The following is a 12,506-nucleotide window of genomic DNA, read 5'->3' on the forward strand; positions in this document are numbered from 1 at the left end:
CTGAAAAGCATCAAGTCCTTCTCCTGTTAGGGGAGGGCAGTGCGATGGAAACAAGTGAATTTGGCCTGGCACCCAGAGTTAATTTGCACTTGGAATCCAGCTATAGAAAAGGCATGCAGGGAAGGAAGGAAATTTTTCACGGTGTCAGACCATGGCGACCTGCCCTGGGCAGGGGAACTCATCCAGTCTGAGAGCAGAGCGGGTTGTGATCTGGATTCATGTTGTCCTCCTGTCTGCAGCTTTTGGGCACCTGTTAACCTCCACGCATGGGAGAAGTTGTTTTTAGAAGACTCTCACCTACATTTAAAGGAAGTGAAGGGATGGGGAGAGTCCTTTTATCCTGCACCGTCCTCTCCAGGGCCATAGTACTGCAGCAGGCATCGCTACTTCCTAGCGAGAAACACAGCAGAGGAGCTGACCTTTCTTAAAATGAAGTTAAAATTTTCTCTTATCGTTCATCCTGCATTGTGAAAGTGCAAAACTGCAAGCGGGTGAGGGTGGAAGAGGGCATCCAAGCATGGAGTGCAGTGGGGGAGGGCGAAATGCTGGCTCTACTTATGCAAAAATGCTGGGAAATAAATGGGATTTATTTGTAATGAGCATCTGATGGGAGGGAGCTTAACTGGCTCTTGCCAAATAGTGTTCAGAGTCGTAGCTCTGACCAAAGAGGGGCTGCAAATGTGGGGTTTGAATCTGCCACGGAAACATGCTCTTGTGCTCTTTGCCTTTCCCAGCAGCGCCGGCAGCAGTCCCCGCACATCTTCAGAGCTGGGTCCCGGCACAGCGTAAGAGATCTGCAAAGCGCTTTGCCTCTGTTGCTGGGAGACAGTTGGCGCTGGGGCTGCTTGAACAAACACGCTTTTCTCCTCACCTCCTCTCTTCCCTCCCTCCCCACCTATTTTTTTTTTTTTATTTTTTTCCCCCCCTCTTGGTGACTGGTTATAGGAAAAGCTTGGCTGGAACCAAGTGATTCTTGCTCCAAATGATCCCATGAGACTAAAGAACCTCACAGGCTTCCGGATCTGCTGAAGTAAATGTCTTTTAGATAAAGATCCCAGACAGTAGGTACAAGAGCGGCTCCAGCTTGGAAATACACCTTGTAATGAAGCTAATTGACATAAATCTTCAAAGCTTAATGCCCTTAAACTTCTGGAGCTTGAACTGAATTGACCTCAAGACCCAAATTCTGCAGCAAGCCCTCAGGGTTGTGGTAGTATCCCAGAAATCCTGCCGCAGCTTGAGTTCAGTGCCTGCCTATGGAAGTGAATAAAACAAGCCCTTGGTCTTATTTGGAAATGAGGCGTGTTTTGCACCATCCCTATATTTCCTTCCAGTCTAGCATGGCCTTTATGTACTGATGATACATAAGGGCACCATGAAATTTCAAGGCTTTGCTGGGGAGCATTTGCTGCTTCAGAGGGGCAAAAGCGGGTAAAGCAGGTGGTTCTTGCCGAAATGGTGACTGGCATTCGTGAGACCTAGGTTACCTCTGGGTTCCAGTCGGTAACTTCTGAGAAATATGAGGCAATTAATACTCTTCAGTTATTCCATATCATCTACAGGCTTGAGCAGGAGCTGCTGCATTGCTCGCGCGTCCTGCAGGCTCCATCACAACTAATGAGAAATGGAAAAGTTCTTTAAAACAGAGCCTATGGAGAGGAGCAGGGCTGATGGAGTGAAGGTGACTGCCACAAACTCCTCCAATGGAGAGAAACAGTTAAAAGGCATAATTAGGGTAGAGGAAAAACTCAGCATTACAAGGCAGACTTTAAATTCAGGTTTTTTCTCTTAACTGGTTCCAGTTTAGTTGATCCCACACTCCTGTTGCTGATACTGCGGAGTTGCTGATTTACACAAGAGCTGTAGGTTAGCTGACAAAAAAACCCAACTTCTTGCAGTTCTCAAAGCTGTGTTTCTGGGGCTTCCTTCTTCAGCCACACTGAGTCTAAACAGCAAGATCAGATGACACGATGACTGGCCATGTAATTTTTGTCTGAAGCGATAGCTAGTGATGTGAGCAATTGCAAAATGAACCACCCTGTCTGTGTTTGATTTTTTGTTATTTAAGGGCTGCCTCTGTCCACTTGAAATCAGGATATTTTTGCCTTTTACATGGCCTCATCCTTTTAAACTTGAGCTTAAAACACAAAATCCCATTTCTTGTACAGATAGCTGCAGGTTTTGATAAAAGTTCTGAATGGCTTGTGTTCTGTAAGTAAAAGCTTTCATGTCCCAGGCTATCATATCACTTCTCCTTTGTGATTTTTACCCTCCTTTGAAAGAAGGGGTCTGATCGCTCATCCAGCCACCCTGTTAGCGACTCTGTTAACCCTCGTGTCAGTGTTTGATGGCATCTGGCCTTTGTCTGAGACCTGCGCGGCCCCGGCAGCCCGACGGAGAGCCCGGCCTTGGGGTCAGGTATCTCCCAGCTGTTTTAGCCACACACGTGTTTTAGGTCACATTCGAGTTCTGGTTGCATCCAGGGGCAGAAGAGCGATGAACGCTTTTGCCTTATGCACTGCAGGGCAGCGTGCCAGCGTGAGGACACGTGCATCCAGCGACTTCAGAACCCTTCCTTTAACTGAAATCTTTTTAGACCATTCTTCACTTTTCTTTCATACATGTTTGAATTCTGAATTTTGACTATTGTTTTTTCAGGCTGGTCTTCAAAGCTCCTAGTAAACTAGCATTAACTGTATTTCAAGCCCAGTAGAAGTGCTTGTCCTCATGGTTTTCTAGGGGCAGAGGATCCACATCCTTTAATGACTCTTCTATAGATCGCATGAATGCCTTCTCCCTGGTGAGATTTAATGCTACAAATGCACTGCCTGTCTGCTCCCCGCAAACAGGAAGGACTTTATTGGAGATCTCACTTGGCAGGAGCCTTTTAAGACTGTCTGTTTTTTTTGTTTCACCAAAAAAACCCCTCCCCAGTGGAGCTCAGCTTCAAGTTGCCGTTGATTTTGATTGGAAGTCAAACTCCCAGCTCCCCACAGGGTTTCCAGGAGTCCCGCTTGCTGGCCAGGCAGTTTTGGGAGCTCGTGCAGCTGCACCAAGCAAAGCATTGCGCTGGGATGCGGGCAGTGCAAAGGTGGCTGGGGGATGAGGTCCAGGAAAACTTGGACTCCTTCCCCAAATCTATCCTTAAAAGACCAGAAAAAAAAAAGTTGTGTAGGAGTTGAAGTTTATTCCCCCCCACTCTCTGTTGCCAGTCGATGTATCAGCTTTGCATTCAGCTGCAACCGCTCTGAAGTGCCTCGCAGGAATATTTTCTTGGGAGATTTCTGTTCAGGAATCTTTCACTGGGGGTTTTTAATTTTCTGCTTGGTTATAGATTGAAGACTGGGGTAAGCAACCAGACCTGAGCCTCTTAAGTGTCTCATTACTCTTTGGAAAATAGTGGGCTTTAATGCTCTAGATGATTGAAAATTCTGAATTGACTAACTGAGGTGCAATTTGTCAGGTCTTTCATCTTAACAGAATTAACCTAATAATTGTCACTGTCAGTTTTCCCTCTGCAGCATTGCATTAGAAAGCCTTGATTTAGAAATTCTGCTCAAGAATTGTTTTTGAAAAGTTTCTATTCTCATTTAAGAAAGTATCCTGTGGGTTCTGTGGAAATTGCAACTTGCTTTTTTTTTTTTGTGGCAAATGCAGTCATTTATATGCAACTCTTAAGTGGGCTTGAAAAGACACCATCTCAGGCAGTAGTTTTTACCTTTTTTTCTTAATTGCATGGGGTTTGCCTTGAGCTATTGACTGTGAATCGCTTAAATCAGGGGATGAAATTGTCTTCAGCTCCCTCTCCTGGGTAGTTAAGGCATTTGCCCCCATGATGTTGCTGCTTTTGCAAACTTGATCTGTTTTCAAACTCTTTCTAAGCATCTCTGATCTCAGTGGAAGTGTTGAGGAGTCCATGCACGGGATCGGGAAATGTGATGGTTGAAAAACAAAACAAACCGAAACAAAAATACCCAGCAAAACCCAGACTGAGGTGAAGCCAAGTTTACTTTCTGCATGCTGTGAAAGAGTTAGTGAACTGCACTTCTTAAGCTTTGCTGCTGGTGAAGGTGGGGCTGCATGTTTGTACAGGGTGAGCTGAGGAGTTTGGGGTTCCTTTCCTTCTCCCTAGTTTTATGCTCCAAAGGGATGGTTTTGTTGGAGCTGTTTATTTTCAGGCACTGGCAAGTTGTGGAAGGGAAGGCTCTGTGGAGTCCCAACCTCTACACGTCCCTTCTGAGTCATCCATCCTTGAGAAGACCTTTCCAGGCAAGGTGTTAAGGCTACCTTTTCTGGGTCAGAGGTGTCTTAACATCCTTTCCTGGACTTCTTCGGCAGTCACATGGCAGGTGAAATCCCGGGGCTGCCTTTAACTTTTCCTGAGGCTTTATGAATAATGCAGCATGTGCTTTTTTTTTTTTTTTTTTATTTTCAGATTGAGAAAATCATGAGTTCTATCGGCGAAGGCATTGACTTTTCTCAGGAGCAGCAGAGGATCTCAGGTAGTGTACTCAGCTCGTCTGTGTCTGTCTTGGTTGCGCTCTGTACAAAACCAAGGTGCTGGCTCCTGTGTGCAGAGCTCTTTAACCTGCTTTGGCTCCCAGAAGGGAAAGGAAGGCTCTGGCACAGAAGGAACAGACCTCAGCTTCCCAGCATAATGCTCAATACTGCTACCAGCAATTTTAATTCAATACTCCCCTAGGTAGATTAATTTAATTTTAAATAATGCGGCTGTCCTTCCCTCCCAGCAGGCTTTTGGGGGAAATGGGCTGGGTGAAGAGCATTGCATCTGGTACCCCCAGCCTGATGGGAAAGGGGGGGACCCCGATTACCCCGGTGTTGATTAATACTCGACCAGTGACAGCAGTGTGTGTGTGTAGGGGGTCTTGTTTCTTGTGGAAACTGCCTGTTTATAAATTTTGGGACTTAGTATTACTGTTTAGGATATGGTAAATTTTGAGGTGATATTTTCCATCTTTGAATAGCTTTAAACAAAGGCTTATTGCTGAGAATTGTGGAGTTTTTATTAGTGGCTTCTGCTAACTGAAGTGACTCCTTATATTCCTTCCCTTGAGGTGGAGAAGAGAGCTGCTGGCTTGTGTGAGCGGTCTGGGACACCCTTCTGCAAGCTTGCGGCAGTAAAACCAGCTCCAGAGTGGCTGGCTCGCTGCCCCTGCTCGCACAGCCCAATAGCCACTGTGTTCTGATACTTAAAATTTCACAACAAGGCTTTGCTCAATGTGTAGGAGGAAGATCAGGTTTTCTGCATGTACAAGAAAAAAAAATCTAATTTGTAGCTGAAAAATGGTGTAGGGACTCCAGCCAGTATCCTAGGGATAGAAAGTTCCACTGATCTCCTGGCTCCTACAATTACTGTTGTTCTCGACGTAGCCTCTGAGAAAGTCGAACCGATCGCTTACAGTTCTCTCCTGCCTTTCAGAATATGTTTGTCTCAAGTTTCTGTTCTTCTCTGGTGGGTAGCAACAAAATTTTCTTTAAGCAGTCAGTCTGAAACAGAGCCGCTGCATATTTGTCTTCTGGCTGGTCTCACAATCCTCACAACAATCTTGCTTTTGTTTCAAATACATAATGCAGTAGCAAGATGTTCTTTTTTCTGGCTTTTTTCAGTTACATAAGCGTGGCTCTGTCCCTTTGGAAATGAGCAGAACCTCTCTATAGCCCTCCACATTCTAGTATTTTGTTCTTTAAGGCTCACAAAATCCTTTCAGCCCTGGGACGACAGGATGGGAATTTTGTATTTAGAGTTTTACACCAGAGTGACTATAGCAAAGATATCGAATATCCCCGTTATCTCCATGGCAATTCACCCATCCCAGCTGCACATTTGCTGCTGGGCATGTTTGGAAATAAAGCTGCTCTGCAGGCGCGGTTGGGACGGTTTTCCTCTGGGTAAGGCAGCGGCTGGTGGGGGAGCGCGAGCTCGGAGGGGCTGTCTGGCCGCCGGCGGGCTTCGGCGTACATTGGGTTGTGTGAGAAGGTGTCCTTTCGAGGCTGCTTGTATTTCACAGATTAAGAAACCTTTTCATGGGAACCAGGAACACTTGAGCAAAGCCTCTGCGGGGCAAAAGGTCCTGCTCAGGCAGTTTGTCTTTGCTGGAGCTTACGAAGGGCCAGGTTTCAGTTTGGTTGCACTAGAACAAGGCATAAAGAGCTGCTTCTGCCACCCAGCCTCTAAAACAAACCGTCTGCAGTAGCTGGAGTGCTGTGGCAATTTTCCAGCAAAACCACTGTGTTTCTGCAGCCCATAAAATGTTTTTGCCAGAATATTTTAACATTTCTTCTCCAACTTTCCACCTGTAAAACTCTAGATGCCCTACTGTTGCTTCAAATCAGATAAAACTCATCATAATTTTTTTTCTATATATTTCACCTACATACTTCTGTGACCTTGAAGTGTGTAGTTTTATTAATTTTATAATAAAACTTCATAAATAGTGTGTGAGATGATTTAGTTGTGCATTTTGTCTTAGCTTTTTCTAATTTCCATGAAACAAGGTGGAGAAAGAATCGTAGTGTCATTTAGAGCATTGATTTTCCTCAAACAGAGCAACATCCTCCTCCAGCCATGTTTGCAACTATTATAACTCTTATCTCTGCACTGCAGCATCAGAGTGATGGGAAATGATCCTGGGTTAAAACACTCTCATTTCCATAAATGTTGTACGTAGAGGCAGCTGGGGTGTGGGGAAGAGCAAACCCTGTGCCGAGTTTGTGTTCAGGATCCGGACCAGGGCAGCAGAGTCGGGACCAAGTCTCAGTTAAAAATCTTCCTCCATTGCTCCTGCAGTGGCCTCATTGCATGCCTTGGCTCTGCACATCAAACAGGATTGTTTTGCCATTTTACCAGCTTTTTTCCTATACTTTTTGTGCTTTCTTTTGAGGAAAGTAGATGTGAAGGGGAGGTGGAACTAATAGAGGAAGGAGGCTTTGATATCGGTGCAAATGTCCCCAGGTGTGTCTCCATACTGTTTGCAGAGCGGAGGAATAACCTACCCCTTTCCCAGCCGACTCTCTCAACACTTCTACATTTCCAAGCTGCTCGGGAGGTTTATTTTAATTCTTTTCTTCCCGGGGTGCAGCTGCACTCTGGAAACCAGCAGTTTAAGGAACCTGTCCTCTCCGCTGCTGCAGGCAGAGCCGTGGGTCCTCAGGAGCGTTGTCTGCGTATGGAGCTGAGCCTGTGGCCTTCAAAGGAGGAGATAATTGCTTGGCTTTAATGGTGCCTTTTGAAACGGAGCTGTTTGTACTGAGCCACAGCGTGCAGAGCTTGATTAAATGGATGCTGATGAACTCTGCTGTCTGGGGACCAAAGGTGCCTAAATACCATGTACTGCTCAAGGGTTTTAGAAAATCTACGTCTTGAAATTGTTGTCGTAGGAAATGCTTTCTGATGATGAGACCAGTTCAGCTGTGGCAGTGCTGTCCTCTGCGATACTTCCTGGCTGACCAAGAGCCACTGTCCCGATAGCTGGGAACAGTCCTGCTTGTTTGGGGACATGGCCTTCTCCCGATGCCTCTTGGATTTCTGGTGGGGGAGGATCGTCCTCCCCGGCCACTTCTGTTAGGGCAGCGGCTGTGCTGGGAGCTGGACTGGGGTGATGCCAGTTGTGGGTCAGCACGGGTGTCGTGGTGGCCGTGCTCTTTGGATGTGGTTAATCTGCCGTGTGCCTCACCTTGGGTGATGCTCGGCTTTTTCTGAGTATTCCTGTAGGTATCGATATCCACTAAACAAAGCTGCTTGCAGGACAGGTGCTTCCCCTCTGTACTTTAAGCATGAATTCCCTTCTCTGCCTTTAAATCAGGAGCAAAAAGCAGAACTTGAGCTTGTTTGCCTTCACTGCAGCGTGATGGAGGATGCTGGAGAGCTGCCACCGCGAGGGATTCTGTCCTTTTAAATCCTTCACCTCCAAACTGCTGCATCTGAACTGCTCCGGGTGGGCAGCGTCTCCTCTTGATGAGATGCTAATATGCATCTGCACACGCAGCTCACGCTTGCCGTAATAAAGCTTATCTCGTATCCATTCGTCACTTGGATTTCTGCTTTGACGAGGAGGAATCCACCATGCATTCCCAGTAGGATTTTAACCTCTGCCTGCCCTAGATACTACATACTGATTAGGGCTTATGTTTTCTAGGGTCAAATGCCTTCACAGCGGGATGCAAAATGGTGTGTGGTTTTTGGTCTAAATCAATGGCAACTGTTTAGCATCCTGCTTTGCGACAAGCCCTCCCCTCCCCGAGCTGGTCCGTAGCTGTAGCAGCGTGTGATGGATCAATACCGTTAGTGAAGAGGTCTAACATGGAGGGGAGAGGAGGAGCCAGCACTTCAGCAAAAGCTGCTGTTGTGCAGGGAGTTTTCAGCAAAATGGACACCCATCTCTGGAAGCAGGCGGACCCAGGAGCTGCCTTGTCCTTAAGCCATGTGTTTTCCTGCGGGCTATGCTGTGTTATGCTTGGTTTGGGATCCCTCATACACACGTCAGCTGCTGTACGTATTCCCTGTTTCTCCTTCTTTTCCTATGAGTGCAGCTAGCCAGCGAGCGGGCAGTGCTTTGCCAGCCCCTTGCTGCAAGGATGAAGGCTGTCCTGGGGTGCGTGCACCCTTACATTTTTGTTTTCTAGCAGTGTTTAGCTTTTGCTCCTCTGGACTTTGCTAGGGCTGTTTTAATGTTGCAGATGATATCACAAATGTGCAGGGAGCTGCAGGGAACTTTCCAAATGTTCTCACATCCTCAAAAACAGGTGGGCTTTGAGGATTTTGGGGCTCCTGACTAGTTTTGTTTCTGGAATCACTAATTTGCCTGGAAAGGTAAAATGCCTTGCTTGGCAATTACTGTGTAGATTAGTATGTTTGGAGTCTGTTTATACAAGCAGCTATTGCATACAACTGATGTGGGTCTAGGGAAAGCAGGCACCCTTGGAGTCATGCTGGAACAAGCCCAGGCCCCGAAACGCTTGGTTTCAGGTCCCTGTCATGCCCGACTTCCCATACAAATTTGGGCAAATAGCTGGTTTCTGTACCATCAAGCTTTCCTCCGTAAAACAGGGTAACAAAACTTCCGTGTCTCGCCATGGTGTTATGGGCAAGCACGTTAAACTTCTGAGGCCCCTCGATAATAAGATAATTAGATGCATCTTGGCATCTTTATAGAATTTGGAGCTAGAATCTGTTTCTTGGCCAACAGGTTCAACCCTCTGATTTCCTGGTAGAGCTTGTAAAAAAAATCTTCCAAATGTATTTCCAGAGGGTGGGGTGGTAGAGGTGGAAGGAAAGGAGAAGTCTGTCACTGATCCATGTTGGAAAGTGCTTTTTGGAGGCTGGGGAATCAAGGAACACCATCTCTTAAAGCATACCGGATTCCACCTAACCTCTGCCTTAAAGGGTTTTTTGGCCTGGGAACAGATATTTGTATTCAGTCAGTGTGTCTCTGCCTGTGTGTTTTGCAGTCACGCATTTATTTAGCTCCAGCAACCCACTTCTGATCAGCTCTTCCTCCCAGACGTGGGTCAGAGGGGTAGGGGAGTACAGGTCTCACCACAGAAACTCAACCCCGCTGCACTGCAGCGTCTCATCTCGCTGCTGGCTTTGAACAAGAAACCTGCGTGTCGCTCGCTGTGTTACGGTGATTTGTCAGGCAGTGTTTCTCTCCCCAAAAATAGAGGAGATGAATGGTCTCTGCTCAATAAATCAGCTTGATGCAGGCAGGAGGTATGCTGCACTGGACAGGGAACACATTTGGGGCTTGGTGAGTTAACACTGCAGTTGACTTGAGATGTAAGGAACGTGCTTGGTGTTTTACTTGACAAAAGAGGGAGAAATTTGTTAGCAATCTGCATTTGGCTAATTGATCTTAGTTCCAGTAAAGTCAGATGCTGGCTGTATTTCTTGTGTCTGATAGCATTACTGGCTATGTTCTCCATGCCTATCCATCTTGCCTAATGCACTGCCTGAGTTTATAGCCCCCTCAGTGGATGTAAGGATTTTCAGCTGGTGATCATCCCCAGCTGTGGCAATAACTGCTTGGCTTGGTTGTCCTACATGCTCACTTTGTGTGTGGACAGTGGTTTCATCAACACTTGCTTGGACTTGCTGTTTTTTTTCTTCCTGGTGAAGCTTGGTCGTGTGTCTTCAGGCCACACCAGGTCATGTTAAACTGTTAGCAGTTTCCATGAGCAAACGGGGTGATGCTTTTTGTCTGGCATGGCCCGCGTACTTATTTCTTCCTCCTAACAGACTCAAACTTTGCACTAAAGATCATTATTGAAACAATAACTTGTAAAAGGACCTTTCTGAGCCCGGGTAGCCCTCTCCCTTTCCTATTTTCTTTGAAGCATGCTGTGTTACTTGAAAAATGTCTTGCAAGAGGAACTGAATTGCTTGGCTTGCTTTTTTTGCAACTTTTCAATAATTATTTCTAACTACACTCTATTGACTGTTTCCCTCTCTGCTGTCTGCAGACCTTTTAAAGGTAGGATTCCTAAAATGTGGAGTATAAGGAGAAGGATGGAGCTGAGAATGAGGAGTTTGTTTCAATCAGAAGTTGTGATCGGGCTCTTGCTGGGGGCACGGTGACTGGGATGCATTTGCTCCCATGTCATCCTCATAACATGCAAATATCAAGTGTGTTTTGGACTTCCTTATTTTCAGTCTAGGGTGTTTTGGGGCATCTGTTCTCTTCTTTTTCTTTTTAAAGTAAACCCCTCCATCCCCCTCCCTCCAAATATCCCCCCTTCATTTTCTCCTGATTTGAAGTGGTTTTAAAAACAGAAAACCGCACTTGGTGTCATTGTAGGTTTCCCCTTTAAAAGCTGAAATACATTTACGAGTGTACAAAAGGCTGAGTAAAGTAAATAATTTTTTAAAAAGAAATTCAGGAGCTCAGAGGAAGCAATGGCTGTGGTTTCATTCCCCCTGCCAATACCCCGACTGCTTCCAGAAATGCTGTAGTAGGCAGCAAGCACCTCTCTCCCGATAAATTAATTCTGAGCCAGCCACAAATCACTTGGAACTGTCAAAGCAGACCTGTAACATCATTTTTTGAAAACCCAAGCTGTGTAGTCCATCATCGAGTAAATATTGAGAAGTCAGTAATTTCCACTAGAGAGTTATAAAGCTGCTGTCTCCCTCCCCTCTCCTGCAGCTTCTGCTGCGAAGGCTGCTCACTGCTTGTACAGTGGATGGAAAAGCTGGGAGGGGTAAGAGGATGAAGAGAAGGGAGGGACAGGCAATGCAAGAGCAGGAGACAGGACTGAGAGTGGAACGGCAAGCGTGGAGCTCGCTGCCTTCAGACAAAGCACGCCGCTGCAGCGCTCTGCAAGGACACACAATTGCTTGGTGAGGGGACGCGGCTGCCTGGCTGCTGGCGGACCAGCAAGGAACGATGGAAGGGAAGGATGGAGACGCCGGGCGAGCAGGAGCTTGTTGCATAAATTCCAGGTTTAGATGCTGCCCTTCTGTACAGGCTGTGTTAGGGGAGGGAGCCGGAAACCTTTTGTGATCTCTGCGTTTCTCGTGCTGCAGTGTGCACTAGAGAGGCTGGCCAGCTCTCTCGAACTCGCCGAGCACAGCTTGCCTGGCAGAGGAGCTCTCCTGTGGACCAGAGCAGCAGGATCCCTTACCCCAAGAATTTGCAAATAACACTGTGAGCTCTGCGTTGTGCAGCCATTGCAGCGGGCAGGGGTGGGAAGGATGGCTTGGAAGGTACCAAACAGCTTCAGCTGACCTGAAGGTTCAAAGAAAGAAAACCTGGTTTTCTGATCATCTTTTTATTTGCATATACCCTTGAAACAGATGTGCTAAGAAGCCTGAAAAATTCTGCCTGTCTTGCATAGCAAATTTCCTGATGAAAAGGAGATCTCTGAACTTTTTTTTGTCATATTTAAGGTCTCAAGCTTTTCCAGAGGAGAGTAACAAGTCACTGGACTCTCTTCCCAGGGGTGAGGGCAGGGAGAGCTTGTCTACCCAGCTTCTGTAGGGTGTTGGCAAGAATCTCATTTATCAGAGGCTGAGAGGAGGTGCCAGGGCATGTCTCGGACTTGAGCTGCTGCAGGAAGAGGAGAGTGTGTGCTTGCATTTGGTTTCTTTTTGTTTTGACGTGGTTTGGAAGCAAGGAACTAAAATGCCTCCTCCTCCAGAGCTGCTCCCTGTTTGAGTGAGGGGCTCGGATGCAGCAGCTGTGCTTAGCTGAAGAAAATGAAGGAAGGGCAAATACAAGCATGCACCAAACACCTGGCAGGACTGAATGTATTGGGTGAAAACCATACTGATTCCTCTGTCTCTCTTGCTGTCACCCAGTGCAGCAGTGTAGTTAGACTCTCCAGTGCAGCGAGCCCGGTCCGAGCACTGTGCTGAAATGCCATGCATCCGGATAGGTTGTAAAATGACAGTGGCAAGACTCTCAGACTCATGCTCGGGGTCACTCACACCTCTGCTCCTCTTAACACCATAACGGAGAGAAAAAAGCTCTTACCATGGTTTGCCTCTT

The 12,506-nt window shown here is 46.7% G+C and overlaps 1 protein-coding gene across 16 annotated transcripts in view; it reads left to right on the forward strand.

Moving 5' to 3' along the window:
• ANKS1A (ankyrin repeat and sterile alpha motif domain containing 1A) overlaps window positions 1-12,506 on the forward strand; it is a 106,693-nt gene that overhangs the window by 66,871 nt on the left and 27,316 nt on the right. For 11 of the 16 annotated variants that reach the window (XR_015705661.1, XR_015705662.1, XM_087761717.1 and 8 more), the window contains 2 exons: window positions 738-785; window positions 4,436-4,502. The exons of 1 other annotated variant lie outside the window; for it this stretch is intronic. Coding sequence is in view for 13 of the 15 variants with exons in the window: in XM_087761717.1 (XP_087617843.1) it covers window positions 738-785; window positions 4,436-4,502 (115 nt within the window). In the remaining 2 variants the exon portion in view is untranslated. The remainder of the gene's footprint in view (window positions 1-737; window positions 786-4,435; window positions 4,503-12,506) is intronic. 4 more of the 16 variants (XM_087761720.1, XM_087761727.1, XM_087761725.1 and 1 more) reach the window with 1 other exon arrangement.

The sequence above is a fragment of the Nipponia nippon genome, unplaced genomic scaffold (genome assembly GCF_047370975.1).
Source record: "Nipponia nippon isolate SJK-2023a ecotype South Korea unplaced genomic scaffold, ASM4737097v1 scaffold_25, whole genome shotgun sequence".
Taxonomy (NCBI): Eukaryota; Metazoa; Chordata; class Aves; order Pelecaniformes; family Threskiornithidae; genus Nipponia; species Nipponia nippon.